Here is a 26228-nt window from a genome sequence, read left to right on the forward strand (position 1 = left end):
TCCCAGCGATTTTCCCCTTCCTTCTTGGGTTTCAGGAGGTCAAATCTCTGTTGAACTATCAATCCCAGGGGATCTTTCTGAGGCGGGAGAGGGCGCACAAGGAGTTCTGCCATAATCCTCTATCATATTTACCTGAAAATACTTTAACCCCGGCTAAATCCAGCAATACAACTTCTTCACACCCTTATCTAAGTAGCTGAATCATGCTGATTAGTCTCTTTTTTAATTCATTGTTTCCAACTCAAATGAGCATTCACTGTCCATCGGTATTATTGCTTTTTCCCAGTAAGTTCATTTTCCCACTCTTTGAGGATGTTATTTCATATAATTTCTTCCCTCCTCAGCCCTCCAACACTCCCTGACAAAATCTCATCTCACGCCCATCCCATTATTTTCTCCCTTCTCTGTTACATCAACAATTTCCATCTTTTCACTGGACCATTCCTTGCAATTTACAAATATTCCCTAGCACCCATCCTTAAAAACATCAAAAACAAAAAGCAAAACCCCAGACACCTGGAGACCTTCTCAGACAGCGGAGCCCGAGCTCGGAAGAGGCCCCAGCGCTCGCCAGCCCGCGCCCCTTCCGCACTCCTCCGCCCCGCCCCACCATGGCCCAGGCTCCGGGCCTCGCGCTGCTTTCGCCGTCGCTGCTCCCGCCGCTCCTACTACTAGAGGCGGTGATCGATCAAGCGGCCGCGCAGGACAAGTGCACGTGCCCCACCAGCAAGATGACCGTGTGCGACCGGAGCGGCCCGGGGGGCCGCTGCCTGTGCCGCGTGCTCGGTTCGGGCCTGGAGGTCGACTGCTCCACGCTCACATCCAAGTGCCTGCTGCTCAAGGCGCGCGTGAGCGCCCGGAAGAGCGTCCGCGCCCTGGTACGGCCGAGCGAGCACGCGCTCCTGGACAACGACGGCCTGTACGACCCGGACTGCGACCAGCAGGGCCGCTTCATGGCGCGCTAGTGCAACCAGACGTCCGTGTGGTGGTGCGCGAACTCGGTGGGCATGCGCCGCACCGACAAGGTCGACCTGAGCCTGCGCTGCGACGAACTGGTGCGCACCCACCCCATCCTCATCGACCTGCGCCACCGCCCGGCCGCCCGCGCCTTCAACCCCTCGGACCTGGAGGCCGAGCTGCGGCGGCTTTTCCGGGAGCGCGACCCGCTGCACCCCAAGTTCGTGGCGGCCGTGCACTACGAGCACCCCACCATCCAGATCGAGCTGCAGCAGAACACGTCGCAGAAGGTCGCCGGCGACGTGGACATCGCCGACGCCACCTACTGCTTCGAGAGGGACGTCAAGGGCGAGTCGCTGTTCACCGGCCACCGCGACCTCGACGTGCGCGTGCGCGGAGAGCCCCTGCTTTTGGAGCGGACGCTCATCTACCTCCTGGATGAGAAGTCCCCCCAGTTCTCCATGAAGCGCCTCACCAGCGGCCTCATCGCCGTCATCGTGGTGGTCGTGGTGGCCCTGGTCGCCGGCGTGACCGTCCTGGTGATCACCAACCGGAGGAAGTCGGGGAAGTACAAGAAGGTGGAGATGAAGGAACTGGAGGAGATGAGAAAGGAACCGAGCTTGTAGACACCGGCGGGGCTGGGGTGGGGTGGGGATCAGATTTTAGCAAGGTCCCAGACCCAAGTGAGTCACGCTTCTTCATTCTTGGCCCCAAGGAGTCATTCCTCCTCCCAAATTCCTGCTTCCCCCCGCCGCCACCAAATTTAATAGATCCTGTTGTCAGGATCACCTCTCTTTCTGACTTCTGTCCTGAAGGAAGCATTTCTAAAATTCCTCCCCTTTAGGTCCAACCAGAAACCTGACTCGAGAGTTAAGGGAAGTTTGGCATAGGGTTATGTATAAGAATCAAGTGTCTGTAGGACAACCCAGCATCGTTTACACGTGACGCAATCATTGCTGAAGGCTTAAATGCGTTTAGATGGGAAACAGCGCTTTTACTGTCTTGGGTTTAGGTTATTGGATTAGCTCCACTTGTATGGTGGCCTTCCTGATGAGGAGTTCGCTACTTGGGCCCAGTAGTATCCTCATTTACCATCGTTTGTATTAATATTACCGACCACACATGCTTGTCATCAGAAAGAAGCCTGTCTCAGCTGCCTGAACACATTTTAGATGTCTTTGAGGGCAGACTTTGGCCCAGAAACTCAGCATCTATTCTTCAACTTGCCCTTATTACAGCTGATACTAGCAATATTTCTTTTGTAAAATGTTTGTACATAGGTTGTCTTTGATACTGCTGTTGTGATTTTTAAAAAAACAATGTAATAAAGTATGAAAAAGGCACAAACCAAAAGATGGAGTTTGTGAAAACTTGGTCCAGGTTTATATCAAAAAAAAAAAAAGCAAAACTCACCTTTGAACCCACATCTGCCTCTAGTTACTACTCTACTTCTCTGCTTTCCTTCTCAGTTAAACCTTTGGAAAGAGGTGGATTCAGGGACTTCCCTGATGGCGCAGTGGTTGAGAATCCGCCTGTTAATGCAGGGGACACAGGTTTGGGCCCTGGTCCCGGAAGATCCCACATGCTGTGGAGCAACTAAGCCCGTGCGCCACAACTACTGAGGCTGCACTCTAGAGCCCACGAGCCACAAATACTGAAGCCGGTGCACCTAGAGCCCATGCTCTGCAACAAGAGAAGCCACTGCATTGAGAAGCACGTGCACCGCAACAAAGAGCATGCAGCAACAAAGACCCAACACCGCCAAAAATAAATAAATTTATTAAAAAAAAAAAAAGAGTTGGCTTCATCACAGTCTCCCTTTCTCCACCTCTAGCACTCAATCATCTCCAGCCACCATGCCACTGAAACTGATATTAGGTCACTAGTGACCTCCATGTTGCCAAATTCAGTGATCTTTTTTCTTCGTGCTCAGCCTCTCAACAGCCTTTGAAACATCTGATCACTACCTTCTTTTTGAAACTTTCCTCTGGCTGCCAGGACACCACATTCCTCGTCTTCCTACCTCACTGATTGCTTCTCAAACTTTTGTTTTATAGTTATATCCTCCTCTACTCAATCTCTAAATGCTGGTGTGCTCTAAAGGTGAGTTCTGGGTCCACTTCTCTTCCCTAGTCACACAATGTCTCTAAGTGATCACATTTATGACCGTGCTTTTAGATATGGGTTTGTCACCACTTACATAGGGATTGGGTTCTAAAGTCGGCTCATAAAGAAAAAAAAAAAACTCACGAAGTGTAATTACTCTTGGAAACTACTTAAATCACTTATAAATTACAGAAGTTGTGGTTTCATACATGTTGATTTTACACATGATTGTGGGCATACTTATGTGCCAAACTGAAGACCAACACTCCATTTCCTAAAAAACTCAGTTGATTTTTTTTCCCTTGCCATGTTGAGATAAATTGTTTTTATTGAGCAATAGATGAAAAAGTACTTGGGGCTTTCATTTAGGAGCCACATTTCATGAAAAATACTTATTTTTAAAGTATTGGAACAGCAAGCTGCTCCCACAATGAGAGAATTGGGGACTGACTCCATCTGAGGGTACAGCAGACTCACATCTCTCATCTCATCCTCACTCCACACTTACTTTACTTGAGTGTAAAGGAATCACACAATTTAAAGTATTTCTCACACTCTCTGGCTGAATATGTATAACTCAATTTTAATAAGTTACATGCTTGTTTGGTATGATTCCATTGTACCATTTATATGTTGATGACTCCTAAATTTATTTTTCTAGCCCTGACCTTTTCCCCTGAGCTTCAGATTCATGGCATCAACTACCCACCTGGACATCTCCACTTAAGGTCAACGGGGCAACTTAACATGCCCAAAACATAAAAACTGATTCCACCCCCCATGCCTCAACCTCACACACAAAAAAGCTGTTCTCCTTTCAGTTTTTCCTAGCTCAGTGAATGGCATGCCACCTACCCCGGATTTCAAACAAAAAACCTAGGAGTATTTCCTCCCTTTCCTTCACCTCCACATGAAATTCATCAGGTGAATTTAGACCTACCTCCAAAATATACCCCAAATCTATCCATTTAACTCCATCAGCACAGATACCACCCTAATCCCAGCCACCATCATCATTTCTACTTTGATTGAACTGTTTCCACTCTTACCCTTTCTATGGTCCATCCTCCAAATAGCCAGAGTAATCTTTTACAAAGCATTCACTCATTCATTGATCAAATATTTATTGAGAGCACACAGGAACTGGGGATACAGCAGTGAAGCAAATTAGATCTCTGTGCTCCTAGACTTCATTCTAGAAGGCGGAGGCAACTCATAAGTAAATAATTTTGTACAGTACAAATACAATGAAGAAAATAAATACAAAATGTAATAAACTAAGCCATGTTGCACTCTCAGTAAAAAAAAAATTTGAATAGCTTCCTAGCATGCTTAGATTAAAATCCAAATTCCTTACCATGACCCTGTTATAAAAGTCTATGAGGGCTTCCCTGGTGGTGCAGTGGCTGAGAGTCCGCCTGCCGATGCAGGGGACACGGGTTCGTGCCCCGGTCTGGGAGGATCCCACATGCCGCGGAGCGGCTGGGCCCGTGAGCCACGGCCGCTGAGCCTGCGCGTCCGGAGCCTGTGCTCCACAACGGGAGAGGCCACAACAGTGGGAGGCCCGCGTACCGCAAAAAAAAAAAGTCTATGAGATCTGATTTTCATTTGTCCCTTCAACCCTGTCTGTACCACTCCCTCACTGCAACTTGGCTCCAGTCACCCTGGCCTTCTTTCTATTTTCTCAATGTTCCAAAACTTTTTCCTTCTTCAGACAATGTTTCCTGTGTCTGGAATGCTGTTTCCCATATCTGGGAAAGGCCGCCTCCTCTTAGATCAAATATCACTTCATCAGAATGAACCTAACTAACCTACCTAAAAGTGGCTCCTCTCCTTTTCTCTATCAATTACACTGTTTTGTTTCATAGCACTTTTTCAGGAATTATTCTGCTTATTTATTTGTTAACAACATCTTCCATCCCCACTAAAATATGTTTCCCGAGGTGAGATTCCTGGGGTGTTGTTTACCAAACTATCCCTAAAAGTGTAGAACAGTGCCCGGCTTAAGAGGATCTTGATAAATACTTTTTTAAAGAACAAATAAAAAACGACGCACTGCAAGACGATAAAAACTCCCAAACTCTCACTGCCGCCAAGCTCCGCCCCCCAGAGCCACTTCCGCCCAAGGTGTAGCCCCAGACCTTCCGGGAGGGGAGTCCTCTGCGCAGGCGCTGTGGGACCGCGGAGCTTTCTGGGAAAAGATGGATGCTCACGATCTGTTTCGCCGGCTCGGCGCGGGGGCCAAATTCGACGTGAGACGCTTCTCGGCGGACGCTGCCCGATTCAAGGTACTGTGTGCAAGGCGTCAGAAGCCTGAGTAACTGAGAAGGGGCAGGTGCCGGAGAAGGAACTGGCTGCTGGGGGAGCCGGCACTCGGAGACCCCGTGGCCTGGCTGTGGGGCATTTTCCCTCCCTTGGCGTTCAGCTTACTGCAGCCTTCTGAATGAACTCTTTTTCCCATCATTCTTTAGACTTTGTTGGGTCTAGCAAGGAAACGTTTCCTCCCGGCCTCCTTTCTGAGTTTATTCAAAGCACAGTTAGAATCCTACTTTCAGAAGTTATCTTTTTTCCGAAACTGATGGAAAAGAATTTGAAAAACCCCAAACGGAGAGAACAGATGATTTCACTGTAGTCTCTCCAGGTTTGTCTTGGCATGCGTATGCCTTTAGTGGGCATGTTTTTTTTTTTATTCCCGCAACTCCATGGCGTGTTAAGTAACCAATGAGAAGAGCGATTTAGAAATGGGAGATCTTACATAGGGAATTAGTGATAAATCGGGAGTAGTTAGGGCCCAATTGTGGAAAACCTTGAATATCAAGATTTCTTGGTATTGGGACTAGGGACATTTGTGTGTGTGTGCAACACGTGTGTTTCTTCTTTCTCTGTGTGACGGCATAGCGTAGTTGTTAAGAGTTTGAACTCTGGAACCAGATTATTCAGGTAAAATCCTGGGTCGGCCAGTTACTAGTTTTGAGACCTTGGTCAAGTTACTTAACCTCTTAATGCCTCGATTTTCTCATTTGTAATATTGCTATTTACCTCGTTAGGGTTGTTGAAGGAAGAAGGAATTTAATATATCTAAACAAGCTTAGAAATCTGCCTGACAGCATGTGTTATGTTTATAAGTGTTAGTTGCTATTATGACTATTATTATTACTTTTATAAGGTCAGAAAAGGTATCATCTTGGATTCCATTTGCCCAAACACACACTTGTCAGCTCAAACAAATATTTGGTGAAAGATAAAAAAGATGGGGAGTCATTGTACCCACACCCTTAACTGCCAACACTGCTAGGGTGAAAACAGTGCCAGTCTGTCTATAGATTTCATTTGAAATTTTCTGGGTTTTAGATAGGAAAAAGGAAATATGACTTTGATTCTTCGGAGGTGCTACAGGGACTGGACTTTTTTGGAAACAAGAAGTCTGTCCCAGGTGAGAGTGAATCATCAAGAACTCATCAGGAACTACAAGATGAAGAGAAAAATGAAGAGAGCCTAACTGAAAGGAAGAGGGAGCAGAACAAGAAAAAGAGGAAGATGACTTCAGGTTAGTGCTTGATGTATTTTTTTTTCTTTTTTCTTTTTTCAATTACAGAAATTATGCAAGCTTATGATTACACCTCAGACAGTATACAGCTATTTGTCAGTTGATGGCATTCAGGTTGTTTCCAGGTATTTGTGATTACGAATATTGCTACAATAAGATACCTGTACATATATCTTTTTGTACAGGTGCTGTATTTCTGTAATTAGCATCCTAAATGTGAATTCACTATGTGAAAGAATATGCACACCTCTTTCTTTGAACAGATACAAAATGACTTCCCACAGCCATGTCAATGCTGGATACTGTTGGTCTTAACATTTTAGCCAATCTCATGAGTGAAACTATTTTATAATTTGTATTTTTTTTAATTTATTTATTTTTGGCTGCATTGAATCTTTGTTGCTGAGCGCAGGCTTTCTCTAGTTGCGGCGAGCAGGGGCTACTCTCCATTGCGGTGCGTAAGCTACTCATTGGGTAACTTCTCTTGTTGCAGAGCACGGGCTCTAGGCTCGCCGGCTTCAGTAGTTGTGGCTCGCAGGCTCAGTAGTTGTGGTGCATGGGCTTAGTTGCTCCACAGCATGTGGGATCTTCCCAGACCAGGGCTCAAACCCGTGTCCCCTGCATTGGCAGGCGGATTCTTAACCACTGTGCCACCAGGGAAGCCCCTGTATTTTCTTGATAACTGGTGAGGTTGAACATCTTTTCATAGGCTTTGTTGGATATTTACATTTCAAGTTTTGTGACTTGTTTGTTTTTACACCTTGCCTGTTTTTCACAAGGTTTTTTTCTGTACTCAAAAATAGGAGTATTTACCTTTTTTCTTTGTCTGTTACATCTATTAAGTTTCCTAGCCATTTTATCCTTCTCATTGGGTGGCTCCTCTTGCTGCAGAGCACGGGCTCTAGGCACGCGGGCTTCAGTAGTTGTGGCACTCAGGCTCAGTAGCTGTGGCTCACGGGCTCTAGAGCACAGGCTCAGTAGTTGTGGTGCATGGGCTTAGTTGCTCCGCGGCACGTGGGATCTTCCCGGACCGGGGCACGAACCCGTGTCCCCTGCATCGGCAGGCAGACTCTCAACCACTGTGCCACCAGGGAAGCCCTCCTTTCCCAATTTTTATATCTTCTATTACTTTCTTTCATCTAGTTGCAACCACTAGTACTTTTTCTTTTGTTTAGTGTGAAGGTAAGGTATGGCCTGTTTGTGCCACCTAAGAATGTTGCACTTAAAATCTTTTAATTTTTTAAAAATATATTTTAGAAATTACGTCTCAAGAAGTTTCTACTATACAGTGGATATCATCTGTGGAAGCAAAGATTGAAGATAAAAAAGTTAAAAGAGAAAATAAACTAACTTCAGGAAAGTTGGAGCAGCTCAGAAAAGAAAAGGTTAGAAAAATGGCTTCAACCAATTGTTTTTCTGGCCTAATGACTTTTTCGCTATCCTTGAGTTATTCTGGTGGTAAAAGCGAGTATGGTTTTGTTTAGAAGATTACTTACATTAGATTAGATTTTACTTTAATGGAAACTTAAAGCAAAGTAGTGTTTGTGCTGTGGCCGAAATTTTTAAGGTTTAAAATTCTTGAAAGTATCTTGAAATTTTGAAACTTAGGTCCAAATTGATGATGTGTTTAGAATTAAATTTTTAAAATTTCTTATTCCCTTTTGATAAACATGAAATTGGCCCCCTTTCTCCTTTATGTTAAGCTCACACTGGTTTAGAAGGATTTCCTCCGACAGGGATTTGAGAGTTAGAATTCTTAAGAAGCCTATTTTATGACTTGGGACTAGGAGGAGTCGAATTCAGAAGAAACAACAAATATGCCGTTGTCGTGTTTGCTGCTCTCCTGCTGTATTGCAGATGGAGAGTATTGTTCGGCTCAGTTAGTAATCCCGAATCTAGAATTTGGCTGTCTGGATCAGAGAATGGGAAAACAAAAAAAATCAGCATCACTTGATTCTGCTTTTGGCACTCAGTCTTAATAAGTAGAGTTTAGGGTAATCATTAAAAAGCATTGGCACTTGTCTGCTAAGTGCCACATAAAGACAATAGATTGATTCAGTGCCTGCCTTCTAGAAGTTTATATAAGATTGTGACTGTGACAGTAGCACATTAATGTGAATAACACATTATTCATGGCATTGACATTAATATGAGGAAAGTGTGGATAGATAGGTTTCATTGTTATGAAGGTCTTCCTTCTATGAAAGGGCACGAATTATACCTAATATCTGTATCTTGTAGGGATTGGAATTTAACCAGAAAGTTTCATATGTTACTAAAGCTTATCCCAGAAACCGTTACTGTTGCTTTACAACATCTGACACGGTATTTGACCACATTCATGGCGACTCCTTTATTTCACTTTTCAGATAAACTTCTTCCGGAATAAACATAAAATTCATGTCCAAGGAACTGATCTTCCTGACCCAATTGCTACATTTCAGCAACTTGACCAGGAATTTAAAATCAATTCTCGACTGCTTCAGAACATTCTAGATGCAGGCTTCCAGATACCTACGCCAATCCAAATGCAAGCCATTCCAGTTATGCTGCATGTGAGTATGAAGGCCTGTAAGTGAGTATGCGTGCATGTGTATGTGTGTGTGTGTTCATTCTCTTTCCTCTGTCTTTGAAATGTTCCTTTCTGCCTTATCTCCCCTTGTTGAAATCCTACCCTTGATTTCAAGGTCCGTCTCTAATACCTGTGCCTCCGTAAGATTTGTCTTGATCACTACTGCTAGATGTGATCTTTTTCCTTTACCAACACTGTTTCCCCTACCACCCAGTTCTCCATGTGTTTTCTTTTTCTTGCAACATTTGTCTTACACTTTACTATGGATTTGCATTAATTATATTCATCTCTTCCATTTAACTAAGAGTGTTAATCTTCTGAGGATAGGGACTATGTTCTGTTTTTTCATCCATGATTTAGTTTGTAATATTCAAGAACTATTTCAGAAATACAGAATTCTTGTACATAACCTGACTTTGTTTTTATCCCAGTACTTTTTATTATTGAAGTCTATTTAAGTACCAAAAAAATGCATAGATTTTAAGTGCACAGTTCATTGAGTTTCAACAGTGCATACCCTATGTAACCATCAACTCAGTGAAGATGTGTAGCATTTCTGTCACTCCAGCCAGTTCTCTCATACCCCTTCCATTCAGTCCTCACCTGACCCCCGCCCAGAGGTAAGCACTTTTCTGGTTTCTATTGCCATGTTTTAGTTTTTCCTCTTATAGAATCATGTAAGTGGAATCATTCATTATTTACTCTTTTTGGTTTCTTTCACTCTAATACAGTTTTTGAGATTCCTCCATGTTGCATGTATCAGTAGTTTGTTACTGAGTAGTATTCTGTTGTATGAATATACCATAATTTGTTTATGTGTTGTTGATAGAGGTATGAGTTAACTTAGACTTTTGGAAATTAAGTTTTTCTGAGGTTTCTTTTTGTAGTGGTGAGAGCTGACTTTTTTCCCCAACATAACCAAGATGGCCTTCAGTTCTAGTAGCCAAAGGATATGAGTTCCCTCTCTCCTCATCCATACTAACCCTTTTCATTTTCTTTGGGAACTGAAATAAGAATATATTTGAATGATGTTGTTGACTGACATTATAGTAAATTTGCTTTTAGTTTTCATTTAAGGTTGTTTCTGTAGTGACCTTAACTTAAAGCTTTAAAAATCACAGTGACCAAAAAAAAAAAATCACAGGCTCCGGATGCACAGGCTCAGCGGCCATGGCTCACAGGCCCAGCCGCTCCGCGGCATGTAGGATCTTCCCGGACCGGGGCACGAACCCATGTCCCCTGCATCCGCAGGCGGACTCTCAACCACTGCACCACCAGGGAGGCCCTCACCACTTTTTATTTCTTACTTTTAGCCATTCTGTTATTTATTAAAACCTTCTTTAAGGATGGAGCAATGCAGATATCAGGTCAAAAAGTTGGTTTTGTAATTTTGCTTTGATAAAGAGGTTTAGGGGAAAGAAAAATTGAAATAATGGAAATAAGGTTGTGAATCATCTTTGGGTTTTAGTTATCTACTTTCTTTACCCAGTTCAAATGAACTTTAGTAATAATGCTCAGAAACTCTATTGGGGCGGTTGTAGCAGGGGTGGGTAGAAAAGCAAATATCGGAGAAGTTAGAAGAGTGATGGAAATGTGAGTGTTTGGATTTATTATGTATAATTTTGTTATTTTTATGGCTGGTAGCATTATTTGACTGGGCTCTGAAAAATGTATGTACTCTTACTTAATATACTCTTTTTAGGGTCGAGAACTTCTGGCTTCTGCTCCTACTGGATCTGGAAAGACTTTGGCTTTTAGCATTCCTATTTTAATGCACCTGAAACAACCCACAAACAAAGGCTTCAGAGCCCTGATTATATCACCAACACGAGAACTTGCCAGCCAGGTATGACTGGTACTTTCTGAAGAGGTTGTGTTTGTGTTTGTCAGTCATCTTTCTTATTTGAGGGTAATAGAAAGGTCCAAAAGAGTAAGGCCCGTGTCTTTCTCATGGTCACATATTCTGTTCAAAGCACACTTCTCTGTGTCTTACTGCATGTGGGCCAGTCTTTTAAGTCTTTTCAGTTTTATAAAATATGTTGTTCTTAACATTTATACTTTGGTATATGCTCTAAGATCCTTGAAGTTGGAAGGCTACTATCATATATAGTTCCCCTCTAAAACTTTTTTTCCTCACCTAGAAAAATGAAACCTCATCTCAGTTTTTGAGAAAGTAAAACTATACAATGATCCACTCTACCCTCCCAATGTGCTTAATATAAAATACATGCTAAGTATGAAATAGTTTTGTAACAGTACTGTATTCTACAAACAATATGTAACAGAATGGAAGAGTTTTGGTTTTATCTCTTGGAACTAGTTTACTAGACCGGAAGAAACTACTGAATCTTACTTAGTATTGACGTTCCAAAATGCTGAGATTCCAGGTTAATCTACAGATTATTATGGGCTTAATTTCAGGTATTCATGAGTTGATACTAGATTTATTTTGTTAATAATGAAAAAGAGACTATACATCTTATCCAAGTATTTTAGCAGCTAATGTTTTTATCATTTTCTGTTTCAGATTCACCGTGAGTTAGTAAAAATATCTGAGGGAATAGGATTCAGGATACACATGATCCACAAAGTAGCAGTTGCAGCCAAGAAATTTGGACCTAAATCATCTAAGAAGTTTGGTAAGGGGCTTCGTGCTTGAGATGTAAGGGAGTTAGAAATTACAAGTATCCTAATTGCTACCTAGAAGTTCTTCAAGTGTAGTTAGTTGGATTTTTAGAAAAGCTGAAAGAGATCTCCTCCTCACCCCCACCCAGTAGATATATAAATATATACCAGTGGTTCTCAACCAGAGGTGATTCTGCCCTTCACCCCCACCTCACCTTCTATCCCAGGGATACTTGGCAATATCTGGAGACATTTTAAGTCATCACAACTGGGGAGAGGTGCTACTAGTATAGGGACAGAAGCCAGGGATGCTGTTAAGCATCCTACAACACACAGGTCAGCCTCCTACAACAAGGAGCTGTCTGAACCAAAATGCCAGTAGTGCTGAGGTTGAGAATCCCTGCTTATTCTATTGATTGTTAATCTGCCATGGAAATATTCTGCAGATAAGATTGATTTACATCCCTACTCTTAGATCAGCCAGAGAATCTGTTTTACTTGTCTTTTATCTTGAGCTTCTGAGTAAAGTTGCATTTAAGGAAAGTATTTTCCTGAAAAACAAACAAATGTTTGTTAAGCAAATTGGTGGATTATAGTATTCTTGCCTCTTAGAAGCTGAGAAAGCAGATCAGATAAAAGGAGAGTAAGGATATAGTAGTTTGTGCTATGATGGATTTAAAAAATATGTATATTAGCTTATTGTGTTGTTGGTGGTGTAGTGCATATAACCACTTCTCCCCACCTGAGGTTATTAACGGAAATTCAGGAGACTTAATCCCCTAATTCAAGAGGGATGAATGTTGTTTTTGCAATTTGTACCATTTATTTTTCCTTACAGATATTCTTGTGACTACTCCAAATCGACTAATCTATTTATTAAAGCAAGATCCTCCGGGAATAGACTTAACAAGGTAAATTACTTTAATAATGTCTTTTATGTGTGTTTTTCATTAAATTGATTATATTTTGTCCTCAGTTACTTGTATTATTGCTCTTTGGAGCTTGCTATGTTGATGCTGAGAAAAATGGTTTTCATTAAACTCATAGAAAAGTAACTATCCTGGTCTGGAAGAAAGTTAACAGATTCCGATAAGCAGTTAGTACAGAATTCGCCTAGAAATTTTCACATCTTTCAGCAATGGTGATGGCGTTCATAAGGTTTATCTGAGCTTCTGTCATTGCCAGTGGAACCTCATATCTTTGGGGCTAATGGAATAGGTACATTAATTTATATTTATTTTGTTTTTACCTTTTTCTTGCTTATTTTTCTTATACTTTTTCTGGTATGATATGTAGATCTGAGAAGCATCATTGTGGTTGGACTTCTTCATTTGTTCCCACAGGTAGTGAAGCATCTTGGATCTTTCAGTTCAATACCCACAAGTTTTTTTGTTGTTATTTCTTAGTGTTGAATGGCTGGTAGTAGATGAATCAGATAAACTGTTTGAAGATGGCAAAACTGGGTTCAGAGACCAGCTGGCTTCCATTTTCTTGGCCTGCACATCCCACAAGGTCAAAAGAGCTATGTTCAGTGCAACTTTTGCCTATGATGTTGAGCAGTGGTGCAGACTCAACTTGGATAATATCATTACTGTTTCCATTGGAGCAAGGTAATTGTTCTTCCACATTATCCCACTCATTTTTTAAAAAAACACAAGTCATTATTTTAGACTAAAAGAGATAGGTTGTGTGGGTTAAGATTGATAAAAAGAGTTTGACTGAAAGAAATATATTCTTTAAAGTCAAGATTGATTAAGCATTTTCTATTTTAGAATAATCCAAAGGGAGATTCTCATATTGTCATATTAATATTCCTTTCCTCATGCGTTTAGTTGGTTTTTCCAATCCACAAAGTATGACATGAGCTCTGTGGCCACCCAAAGGATTTAATCTCGTTGATGGCTTAACAAAGTAGGGCCACAGAGAAGGAAGCTGATGTTACTGAGCCACTTGATTTATAATTGCTTTTTAAAAATATTTTGGGGAGCATTTATGCTAAATGATAGAGAAAAGTCTTATGAAATTATGATATTGCCACTTGATATACTATAATGCAACGCATGAAATGGTCAGAGTGAAGATTGTAGCTATATGAAAAGGTGCCTGTAGTACCATGTTAAGTAAAACAGAAGCCAAATGAAACAGTAAAGAATATCCTGTCTACTTTCAACATAAAACTCCTGTGTATAAAAAGAAAAATAGAACAGATTAACCATAAACATAATTATAAAGGCAGATAACAGAATGGAAAAAGTATTTATACATGGTATAGAGTGTTAATAAAGCCTAAAGATACCTCACCCCAACTGTTTGTCAATAAATAAACCTTTGCTAACCATTAAGAAAAAAATTTAGGCATCTGTAACAACCCCCTTTAAAACGTTCTCATTTTACCCAATAATTTTACTTTTAGAAAGATCCTGTAAGTAATTAGACACATGAAAATTTATGACTAGAACACAGCAAAATGTCGAAGTTTATTCTAAAATGGTAGAATTGTGGGTAATTTATTTTATTGTTTATGTCTTTATTTTTTTTAATTTTCTTGAGATAACATTTTTATAATCATAACAAAACATTCAAAGACCTAAATAGACATTTCTCCAAAGACATCCAAATGGCCAGTAGGCACATGAAAAGATGCTCAACGTCACTAATTATTAGAGAAATGCAAATCAAAAGTACAATGAGGTATCACCTCACACCAGTCAGAATGGCCATCATCAAAAAGTCTACAAAGAATAAATGCTAGAGAAACTAACACAACATTGTAAATCAACTATACTCCAATAAAAATTAAAAAAAGAAAAAAGAATAAATGCTGGAGAGGGTGTGGAGAAAGGGAACCCTCTTACATTGTTGGTGGGAATGTAAATTGGTGCAGCCACTATGGAAAATAGTATGGAGGTTCCTTAAAAAACTAAAAATAGAGTTACCATATGATCCAGCAATCTCACTCCTGGGCATATATCCTGAGAAAACTATAATTCGAAAAGATACATGCACCCCAGTGTTCATAGCAGCACTGTTTACAATAGCCAAGACATGGAAGCAACCTAAATGTCCATTGAGAGATGATGGGTAAAGAAGATGTGGTGTACACACACACACACACTTAAACACACACACACAGAGGAATATTATTCAGTCATAAAAAAGAATGAAATAATGCCATACAGCAACATGGATGGGCCCAGAGATTATCATACTAAGTGAAGTAAGTCAGACAGAGAAAGACAAATATCATATGATATCACTTATATGTGGAATCTAAAAAATGATACAAATGAACTTATTTACAATGCAGAAACAGGCTTACAGACATAGAAAACAAAGTTACAGTTACCAAAGGGAAAAGGCAGAGGTGGGGATAAATTAGGAGTTTGGGATTAGCAGATACAAACTACTGTATATAAAATAGATAAACAACAAGGTCCTACTGTATAGCACATGGAACTATATTCAGTATCTTGTAATAAGCTATAATGGAAAAGAATCTGAAAAATAATATATATATACACACACACACATATATATACACACATAACTGAATCACTTTGCCATACACCTGAAACTAATATAACATTGTAAATCAACTATACTTGGATTAAAAAGAATGAATAAAATATTTAAAAATAACAACTTTGTCTTTAAGTTAAAATATAAATAATTCAGTACTTATATTGACAGTGGAAAAGGTCATTCTGTTGGAGTTGTGTGTAAATTTTTTCATTTATTTAGAATTCAAGGGGGGAAACAAAAATTGGCTCTTGCAAACTACAAGGGATGTTTTCTTCTTAGGAATTCTGCAGTAGAGACCGTAGAACAAGAGCTTCTCTTCGTTGGGTCTGAGACTGGAAAACTTCTGGCCATGAGAGAACTTGTTAAAAAGGTATATTTGGACTACATTCTTGAGTTTTGTTAATGTTCACCAAGCCTTGTATTACTAGGTGTAATATTACTAGCAATTACTTGTATTACTAGCCTTGGAAGACGGATTTATTATGAGCACTTAACTTCCTGGCAGACCCTTGATTGGGGCTCTGCTGGGTCTCCTGCCTCCTGCTGGCAGTCTTGGGGGTCTCTCTGTCCCAGCTTCTCCCTGCCCACACCCTAACTCCCATCCAGAACTGGCTGCAGGGCCCCCAGCTCTCCTCCCTGTCCCCAGGTAGGGTGATCAGTGCTGTGGCCTGGGTCCCTGAGCTGTGTGCTATTGAGGGGGTCCTGCCACAGGATTCCTGGGTGGGCCCCCCTCCGTGCCCTGGCTGTTTCCATATTTAAGCTGAAATAAAAGGTTTTAGAAACTTAAAAAAAAAAAAAAGGGAGGTTGAGTGCTATTCCTGCGTCATATTTAGTAATCCAGTGGTAAATCGGTAAGAAGCACATTGGAGCAACTCTTGTCTCGAAGGGGAGAGGCTCTCCTCTCAGAATATATTAAGGTTTCTGTTCCCAGCTCGGGGTAGGCCAGGGAAAGACCTACCTGCTGCCCTGAATGCCTCCTTTTTCCACACCAGCACGCTGCGGGTTCTGTTCCAGACCACCACAGTAAGGCCAATGTCACAATAAAGTGAGTCACAGGAATTTTCTGGTTTCCCAGTGTATAGATAAGTTATGTTTACACTATATTGTAGTCTATTAAGTGTGCAATAGCATATGTCTAAAAAACAATGTACATACCTTAACTTAAAAATACTTTATTGCTGAAAATGCTAACCAACACCTGAGCCTTCACTGAGTCATAGCAGAAACATTAAAGATCACTCACTGATCATAGATCACAACAGCAAATATAATGAAGAAGTTTGAAATATTGTGAGAATTACCAAAATGTGATACAGAGACGTGAAGTGAGCAAATGCTGTTGGAAAAATATGGTGCTGAACATTGAGTCGCCACAAACCTTCAATTCGTAAAAAACACAATATCTGCAAAGTGCAATTAAACAAAGTATGCCTGTATATATCTGCCCCTGAATCTCCCCCCATCACTCTCCTGGTTTCTTAGAGAACTGGGGCATTAATGAATAGGACACTAGAGTGGGGTTTTTTGTTTTATTAATGAGTTAATAGAAATATAGTACTTACAATAGTGCTTGGCACATAATAAATGCTATTATGTGCATGTTTTACTAATGTTCTTAAGGATATCATTTGGCAGTAGGAAATTTAAGGTTTTCACAGATACTCAAATGGAATTATACACCAGAGATTTTTAGCCATGTATAAACTTCAGGAGTTCTGTGAACCTTCTGAAATTATATGTAACATTTTGTGTGAATGTGTGGTTGCCTGTTAGAAAGCTTCATAGCTTTCTTTCATTACATTCTGAAAGGGTGCGTGGACCAAAATAATAAGGTTAAGCCCTAATGCTGACAGTCAAAAATATAGAAAGCTGGTTTGAGAGAGAGGTGGGGTTTGATGATATTAATGTAAAAAATAAAAATCATTTGCTTAGGGCTGCTGGTTGATAACTGAGATTTTATGGAACTTGATAAGATAAAGATTATATTGAGAGAACTGAGAACCAAGGACTAAGCTTTGGGGAATACCCACAGTTAGGATAAATAACAGATTAAAATGACAGTTATTGGGGCTTCCCTGGTGGTACAGTGATTGAGAATCCGCCTGCCAGTGCAGGGGACACGGGTTCGAGCCCTGGTCCAGGAAGATCCCACATGCCGTGGAGCAACTAAGCCTGTGCACCACAACTACTGAGCCTGCGCTCCAGAGCCCGTGAGCCACAACTGCTGAAGCCCATGCACCTGTAGCCCGTGCTCTGCAACAGGAGAAGCCACCACAATGAGACCACACACCACAATGAAGAGTAGCCCCTGCTCACCGCAACTAGAGAAAACCCACACGCAACAACGAAGACCCAATGCAGCCAAAAATAAATGAAATAAATAAATTTATTAAAAAAAAAATGACAGCTATTACATTTTAAGAAGAAACAAAAATGTTCTGAAGCACAGAAGCAATCAGATGATTATTTCAAAGAGTGGGCATCCATTGCTGTAGAAAGATGAAGGGGAATTAATTAGACAAGATTATTGGAATTAGATGGAGAGCCTGTACTCCACAACAAGAGAAAGAACCACACTGTAGAGAATGGATGGTGAGGAAGACAGAGGCAGGCTTGGACCTCTGGTCTAAGAAATTTGTCAATTTCTAAATTAAAATGAACTAAAGTCATATGAAATACTGCAGTTATATTCTTGATTATGGATTATGTATGCTTTCTTTTAGGGTTTCAATCCACCTGTTCTTGTTTTTGTTCAGTCCATTGAAAGGGCTAAAGAACTTTTTCATGAGCTCATATATGAAGGTATTAATGTGGATGTTATTCATGCAGACAGAACTCAGCAACAGGTAAAGTCAAATGCATACTTTCAAAGCAATAAAGAACAACTAAATTTTTTTTAATTGGCATTAAATTTATGAAGTACTTGTTTTCCATTCCTAGAGTGGTACTAAAACATTTAATATATGTTCTGTTAACCAGAGAGATAACACAGTCCATAGCTTCAGAGCAGGAAAAATCTGGGTTCTTATTTGTACAGCCTTGCTAGCCAGAGGGATCGATTTTAAAGGTGTGAACCTGGTCATCAACTATGACTTTCCAACCAGCTCAGTGGAATATATCCACAGGATAGGTGAGTCGTGTGCCCCACCCCTCTACTCACCTCTCTTAGCACCACTACCAGTCCCTTCAGCATGCTCAAGTTTTTAGTGCTGTGAAAATCCAGTGATTTGTATATGTGATTCTTGAAGGTCCCATTCCTCCCAAAAGTAGGTTTTTTTTAATGGTCTGGTTTCTCTTAGGTCGAACTGGAAGAGCCGGGCATAAAGGAAAAGCTGTTACATTTTTCACTGAAGATGATAAACCATTATTAAGAAGGTAAATTAGGAGAAAAAATTTAGCATTAAGTTGGCAAAATTGATTCATTATTCTCATACACAGTTAACGGATAATTACAAAATGGCTGTGTCCCAAATTCTGTTATGGTATTAGTCAAACAAACCTTAGCCATGAAAAAAAGAAAAATGATCAAAAGGCCTCGTTTTTGCCCTTCCATTGTTAGATTTTGGAAATATTCACAATGGAATATTCATTAAGTTTCAGACCCACGGGCTTTCTTGGTGGCACAGTGGTTAAGAATCCGCCTACCAATGCAGGGGACACGGGGTCGAGCCCTGGTCCAGGAAGATGCCACGGAGCAACTAAGCCCGTGGGCCACAACTACTGAGCCTGCGCTTTAGAGCCTGCGAGCCACAACTACTGAGCCCATGTGCCAGAACTACTGAAGCCTGTGCACCTAGAGCTTGTACTCCACAAGAGAAGCCACCTTAATGAGAGGCCTGTGCACAACGAAGAGTAGCCCGCACTCGTTGCAACTAAAAAGAGCCCGCGCATAGTAACAAAGACCCAATGCAGGCAAAAGTTAATTAATTAAAAAAAAAAAGTTTCAGACTCACAGAATTCTCCCAATAGCCTTCACTTGATATTACTCAAAATGTAATATTAAGGTTTTGGATTAATTGTTTAAAGTTAACCCCTGAGTCTCTTATAGCCCCGTCAAAATGATCTCTTAGCATGGGTGTATTCTTCCCATTACTCTTAGGGGCAGCTGGAGTTTTATGTTGAGTCCCAGGATCACCTGTCATAGAGGAAAAACTGTTTTAGTAACACACTCTAATATTCAGTTGTAGCCCCTTGAAGCCTGGGTAACCTATGATAGATACACTTTTAGAATCTTAATTTAGCCCATCGTCATAGATTTTAATATAGAAGCTGAGTTTCCTACATTTGGGCTGCCTACAGAAATTTTAGGCTGATGATAATTGGCAACAGTTCATATTTCTAACAAATGAAGTTGAGTTGTGGATGTAGGCAGTTTGTACTTTATTCTGTTTATCAGTTTTGGCGAAGATTTTGCTTCGTGCCTTCTGAGCCTTGGCTCTGTCAGCCTTGATTTTGCTGTGATCAGATTTTCACATGTGGTGTGTAGGGGAGTACATTCCAATAGCCTAGATTCACCTGAGTTCTCAGCAACTCCAAGCATGTGCATCTGATGACCCCCATATCAGTACAACTGTGTACCTCAGTTTTCCATCTGGGAAATGGGGATAATGATAGTATTTACTACAAAGGGTTGTAAGGATTGAATAAGTTACTACAGTAAGTCCCCTACATACAAACAAGTTCCGTTCCGAGAGTGTGTTCGTTAAGTCCAGTTTGTTCATAAGTCCAACAAAGTTAGCCTAGGTACCCAGCTAACACAACTGGCTATATAGTACGTACTGTAATAGGTTTATAATAGTTTTCACACAAATAATACATAATAAACCCCAAAATAAAACATTTTTAATCTTACAGTACAGTACCTTGAAAAGTACAGTAGTACAGTACAACAGCTGGTGCTTCTTAGCAGTACCAGCTACGTCACCACTGCTTTTATGCTTGCTTCCGGACACCCTGGGCTTGAAACAAAGATACTGTGCTACTGTACTCTATACAGTACTGTACAGTAAAGTACACAAAAGCACAACCACTTGTAGAGGATGTATGCATATGACAGTGTACGCCAGACATGTGAACTAATTTACCTGATTGGGCATGCGAATGCATGTTTACATCTTTGAAAGTTCAAAACTTGAAGGTTCATTTGTAGGGGACTTACTGTATACATGAGAAGCTTGAGACCATGTCAAGCTTTATCATTTAATAAATTTAAGTATGACTCTGACTTCAGTCAGTGTCTCATCCAATACTGGGCTTAGTAGCTTTTTAGGGCTTGTTAAATATTGAGTAGAAACAGATGCTATCTAAAATTTTCATCAAGACATTGATTTCAGTCCAGCAGACCGTTCTCTCAGTAATCCAATATGACTGTATCTGGTAATAATTGATAATAATTTATCAGAACACTTTACTGGATTACTTTTTTGTTTGTGTAGTTTTAATTCCTCTTGTATTGTGCAGAGGGTTTATGTACATAAACATCAGTTTGACAAGATACAAATTTACGTTTATGGGTACCTTTTTCAGTGTTGCCAATGTTATCCAGCAGGCCGGATGTCCTGTCCCAGAATACATAAAAGGTTTCCAGAAACTACTAAGGTACAATCTTGAATTTACCTGGAGCTTCTCTCTCTCTCTCTCTCTCTCTTTACATATATATTCTTGATTTCACACTCTTATACATTATAGTTCTAATAATAGTACTATTTTTAGAACATTTTAAGATTAAAATTTTTCCTTTTAAATATGTGTGAATACTGTCTGTTCTTTCCCTGCCAGTTTTTCATCCTTGAAATTTTAAGTATTCAGATTTTTAAAGTATTATTCAACATGAGTGAAATATGCTGAGATTTTGTTCTAATTCATAAAACTGATAAAAAGCAGTTAATTGGCCAAAATCAAACTCTAGTGTTTGTTAGCACAAGATATAAGAGTGACACACGACATATTTTAATCATAGTCAGTGCCTTTTAAAAAATTGGTTGAATTTATCATCCCTTTGGGTTACCTCTCTAGATGCTGTTAGGTAACCTAGTATATTAAAGTGGATACAGTGGTGTCACTGTAAATCTGTAAGTGGATGAAGGAAACGAATTTTGTGAACCAAAGAACCAAAACTAGTTTTAGCTCTTTTAAATTAAGTTGCAGTTAATTCAGTTCTTTCTTTGTAACTTTCAGTAAACAAAAGAAAAAGATGATTAAGAAGCCTTTGGAAAGGGAGAGCATTAGTACAACTCCAAAATATTTCTTAGAAAAAGCTAAGGATAAACGGTAAGTATATGGTAAAAGTTACTGTTTGATTCTGGCATATTCTTATAACGTAAGCATTATTTTTCCTTAGGATAGATTTTTAGAAGTAGAATTTGATAGGTCTACAGTCCATTATAGAAGGTAATAAAAGTAATATATCTTAGGTTGCCTGTGATTTGGAAACTTGGATAATTCAATCTTGGAATTTTTCTTTATCTGTATATTAATGATCTGTATTTCTCCATCTTTGAAAATATGATTTCAATTCACTATGAATTAGAATTGCACTGTCCACCATCTCCACACAGCCTGTATCTGGGCACACTACTGAGGCCAGTAGTTAGGACTGCTGACTCACATTGATGGAGTCTTCCTTCAAGCTCCATATTCTGGGCAGGATTTCAGTAGGATCTTGGGCTTATGCTGAAGCACATTGTAACACCTCTGAACAGTATGACTTGAGTAAATTTGTAGTCATTTAGCTGAAGTTTTGAGGATTTTAAAGTATAGGTTTTTTTTTTTTTTTTAGCATACACACAGGACTACCTTTTTTGCCTGTTACTGCCAGGAAACTACATGATTTCATAGGGGATTTCACAGTACTATTCTTTCCACTATTTAAGGAAAAATGACACTCTTCAAATTCTATTAGTACCAATTAATATATAACATATATAAAATGTAGGCATTTACCAAGTTCTACTGTTCACCTTCAGTCTTACTACATATATAATATGTAGTGAGGTGTATGAATGGATGTAAAATGAGACGACCCCTTTCCTGAAGTTAGGGAAAGGAGATTAATATACATGAGAAAAGTTAGATAATAATTTTTAAATAAAACAGAAGTTTAGAGAAGGGAAAAAATCATTATGGATTGGTGTAGTTACAGAAAGTTTCAAGGAAGTAGAATTATGTTCAAGGATGGGTAAAATTTAGGCATGTAGAAGGAACAAGGTGAACCCAGGCGAGAAAACCTGCACTTTCCTTCTGAGTGAAAGAGTCTGCCTGGCATTTTGTATTGGTTGTGGGAAATAATGTTCAGCCCCAGTACATAGACTGTACAGAGTGTCCCAAAGGGTTCGGTGGTTTTAAGCTTTAATAACTTGGGAAGAACAAATGTTACAACCTTATAAAACTACATCATTTGAAAGATTATTTTAATTTAACTGGTACTTATTCAGTTTTGTGCGTTCTTAATACATTTTTATTTTTCTTCTTTGTGGCAACAGTTCCTGGGTGACAGACCAGTGGATTGGTAGAGAAGGTTGCCCTGCTTGGTCACCTTATCTGTCTCATAAGACTTTTTCTTGTGGTGGGCTGCTGCAGAATTGTTGCATACACATCAGAACCTCATTCTTTGGGTGATCTCAAAGCTAGGATTGGAAATGCAGTCCTTTCAGGCACTGAGCCGCAGCTGATAAAAGTTTTTACAAAGGTCGAAAATTGTCTAGAGCATAAGATCATGGCTGTGTTGAACTGTAAAAATAAAATCAATATTTTAAATAATGACAGTTTAATTGCTGATTTTTGTAAGTTTGTAGCTTTTAATGATCTGAGGTTATTAAAACTTAAAGCTGCGCTAAGACTTTGAGGACACTTGTTACAAACCTTGTCACTAGCCCCCTGCTTAAGATGCTTTGGTTCTGTCTCTATTTTCTTTACATTTAAAGGCCATACTTCTTAACATAGCATACAAACAAGATCTGATCTAGCTTACCTTTCCACTGTAGATGTTGCTTTAATGATCCTACCCACACCTGTGGCCTCAGCTCTATGCTGATAAATCTTAAGTCCATATCTTCAAGCCCAGCTTCCCAACTGAGCTATAAACCTGAAGCCTGTTGCCTAATGGGTGTCACTTCAGGCGCTGCAAACTCAAACTGGTATAGTAGGGCGTAGGGGAGATTGGATTTGGAGCCAGAATAACTGGCTCTAATAACACCTTTTCCTGTGTGACTTTGCACAAGTCACTTCACCTCTCTAAGCCTCTTTCCCCCTATATATAATGGAAATGGTTATATAAATAATACCAACTCTGCCACTCAGAGTTGGTGGAGGATTAAATGAACTGATATACATCTAAGAACTTTGCATTACTCTACTGTAGTATGTGAATATTGATTATTTTCTCAAAACTTTTTTTCCTTTTCCTGTGTTAACAGTTAGTTGATGGCATTCACCATTCACCAAAGTCTAAAATCAGACTGTCATGTCTAAAATTTTTACCAGTGTCATGTCTAATATTTATTACCAGTGTGTGATGATCAGCAAGTTACTTAACCACTCTACCTCATTTTCCACATCTGTAAAATGAGGATAATAATAGAATCTTCTTCGTAAGTTAGGAAGACTATCTGAGTTGATACATATAAACGACTTATAAACAGTATCTGGCATTTAATCAATGTGAACTCTTCTTATTAATTCAGGATCAGAATCTGTCTTTTATACCATGTTGTAGTGTAGTTTACTGTGGTGTTTCTGTCTCACTTAACCTGGATGTGGTTTTCTAAAGGGCAAAGACATATCTTTGTGTTCCTAGTGCCTTGTATACTTGATTATACAGGAGGTTTCAGTAAATGTTTATTAAACTGGTAGAGTTTTGGAAAGTACATATATCTAAAATTTCTAGGGCTTCCCTGGTGGCGCAGTTGTTGGGAGTCCGCCTGCCGATGCAGGGGATGCGGGTTCGTGCCCCGGTCCGGGAGGATCCCACATGCCGCGGAGCGGCTGGGCCTGTGAGCCATGGCCGCTGAGCCTGCGCGTCTGGAGCCTGTGCTCCGCAACGGGAGAGGCCACAACAGTGAGAGGCCCGCATACAGCCAAAAAAAAAAACAACAACAAAAAAAATTTCTAATTCAACTTTCCTTTCATTGTCACAGGAAAAAGGTCACTGGTCAGAACAGCAAGAAGAAAGTAACTCCTGAGGACAAAAGTTAAAAACAGACTTCTAAAAAGACTATATCACAAATGTGATTTTATGATTCCAGCATGAATGTTGTTTTCATGGAATACATTGTCTTATAATCACCTGTACCAAACATTTGAAATCAACTACAAGAACATGGGACTAGTGAAAAATGATCCTAAACTATCAGTGCATCATGTCAAGTTTCAATTCATAGGTGATTTTTTAAATCATTATATAATGGAAAAAACATTCATTGACATTCATGTGGTTTGAATCCAGAGCAATGCTTCTTACAGAAGAACAAAAGTTTATGCTAAAAATAACAACACCCAAATGTGGTGAACTGGATTTTTCCCTTCAAGTGTGGAAGAGCGTGTCGTGTATGCTGTGGAGAGGCGTTTGGAACCACATTGCGAAGTAAAGTCTTGAGGTTGAATGCCCCTTCCCACCCACTTTTTTTTTTTGGATGGACAAGAAGCAGCACGGGCTGTCTACCAAGAATAAACCTACTGCTCTCTTTATTTCACTGTTTCTTAATTTGTTGATGGCCTTTTGTGATATGAGCCACAACAAGATGCCTTTTATATGGCTGGTTATTCAAGTTCACTAGAATTTTAAATTCTTTGATCTATATATAAATATCTTTTACCTCATCCCTATCGTAGCTCAGACCTTACCTTCATAATGTTGCAGCTATAAGATTATGGTCAGCTTCTCCCTTTCTTACTTCATTTTCCATCATTTAACCATGTTCTTTCCTGTCTCTTTCCATTTGAGATGACTTTGCTCGAAAAGTGATAAACATTTTATCCTGATAAGGAAGAATGTTCCTGTTACTTGATCCACCTCTGGCTCCCTTCTCTTACAGCTTATCTTTCCTAAGGCTTTATGGCCTTTCATCCAGATAGTATGCAGGTCTCTGCCGAAGGTAAAGGATTATGATTGTACAGTGATAGAGACTATTCACTCTTAGTAGATTTTCCTCAGTTGCTAGTTTTGTACAGTGGAATGAAAAATCGACTTCATACATGTAAGGTACTTGCAATGGTGCCTGACATGAATGTTAGTTATCAGTACTGTAATACTATAATATAGATAACCTTTTCTCAGTAACATTTGAATTACACTTATTTATTTCCTGTATCCTCAGTCTTTTATTCTAGAGTCAGGATGGGTAGACTTCAACTTAAATATTTTAGATGAGACAAAAATTGTTCATCTTCAGAATTTATGTAAATGGAGACCTATTGCTACAAGGTGCAAGAAATACTTAGAAGCCTGTGATTTTTTTGTTCTTGCAAACAGAGCCTTGACTCAAAATATATTCTGGAAGTAGGTGTACTGGTGCCACCCACTTGCCAGTTGTTTTAAGTTCTTAATTTCTCAGAGGTTCAGTTTGTTTGTGAAATTGAGGGTAATACCGACTATGTCTCAAGATTATAAGTACCCAGCACTGTGCCTGACACGTCATAACTTCACAAAATATATTCCTTAACAAACATTATATATTTGGTTAGGAATACAAGTCTTGGTAACACAGTCCCTGCCCTTACAGTATAGTGGGCATAAAGTAAAGGAACAAATAGTGTGGTAGATGCCGTGTTAGACATAAGGCCACAATGCTGAGTCATCACAGGACAGCATCTAACCTGGACTGGAAATACCGTGGAACGCTGACATCCTGAGTCATGTGGTCTATGATCTTTGAAATACTCCCTTCATTTGACTTTATTTCC

At 39.8% G+C, this 26228-nt stretch overlaps 2 protein-coding genes across 2 annotated transcripts; both read left to right on the forward strand.

The window, feature by feature from the left end:
• Positions 1–611: 611 nt before the first annotated feature.
• LOC309837940 (tumor-associated calcium signal transducer 2-like) lies at positions 612–1583 on the forward strand (the record flags this gene model as incomplete). Its single annotated transcript, XM_082678825.1, is given in 2 exon segments — positions 612–962; positions 966–1583. Coding segments are annotated over 2 exon segments (969 nt in total).
• A 3667-nt stretch (positions 1584–5250) lies between these two features.
• On the forward strand, positions 5251–25013 carry DDX52 (DExD-box helicase 52). Its single transcript, XM_082679305.1, has 15 exons — positions 5251–5351; positions 6415–6610; positions 7868–7995; positions 8980–9165; positions 10885–11028; positions 11710–11821; positions 12646–12718; positions 13214–13417; positions 15609–15699; positions 18053–18175; positions 18309–18459; positions 18629–18704; positions 20856–20927; positions 21507–21599; positions 24464–25013. The coding sequence occupies exons 1-15, from the start codon at positions 5265–5267 to the stop codon at positions 24519–24521; spliced, it is 1794 nt and encodes a 597-aa protein (XP_082535431.1). The 5' UTR covers positions 5251–5264; the 3' UTR covers positions 24522–25013.
• The last annotated feature ends 1215 nt before the right edge of the window (positions 25014–26228 follow it).

Source organism: Grampus griseus (assembly GCF_964374135.1).
Source record: "Grampus griseus genome assembly, chromosome: 20".
NCBI lineage: Eukaryota > Metazoa > Chordata > Mammalia > Artiodactyla > Delphinidae > Grampus > Grampus griseus.

Coding starts and splice junctions, on each gene's coding strand:
- DDX52 (XM_082679305.1), top strand. CDS start 5,265: ATGGATGCTCACGATCTGTTTCGCCGGCTCGGCGCGGGGGCCAAATTC. Junction 18,460..18,628: donor GGAATATATCCACAGGATAG/GTGAGTCGTGTG, acceptor GGTTTCTCTTAG/GTCGAACTGGAAGAGCCGGG. Junction 18,705..20,855: donor GATAAACCATTATTAAGAAG/GTAAATTAGGAG, acceptor TACCTTTTTCAG/TGTTGCCAATGTTATCCAGC.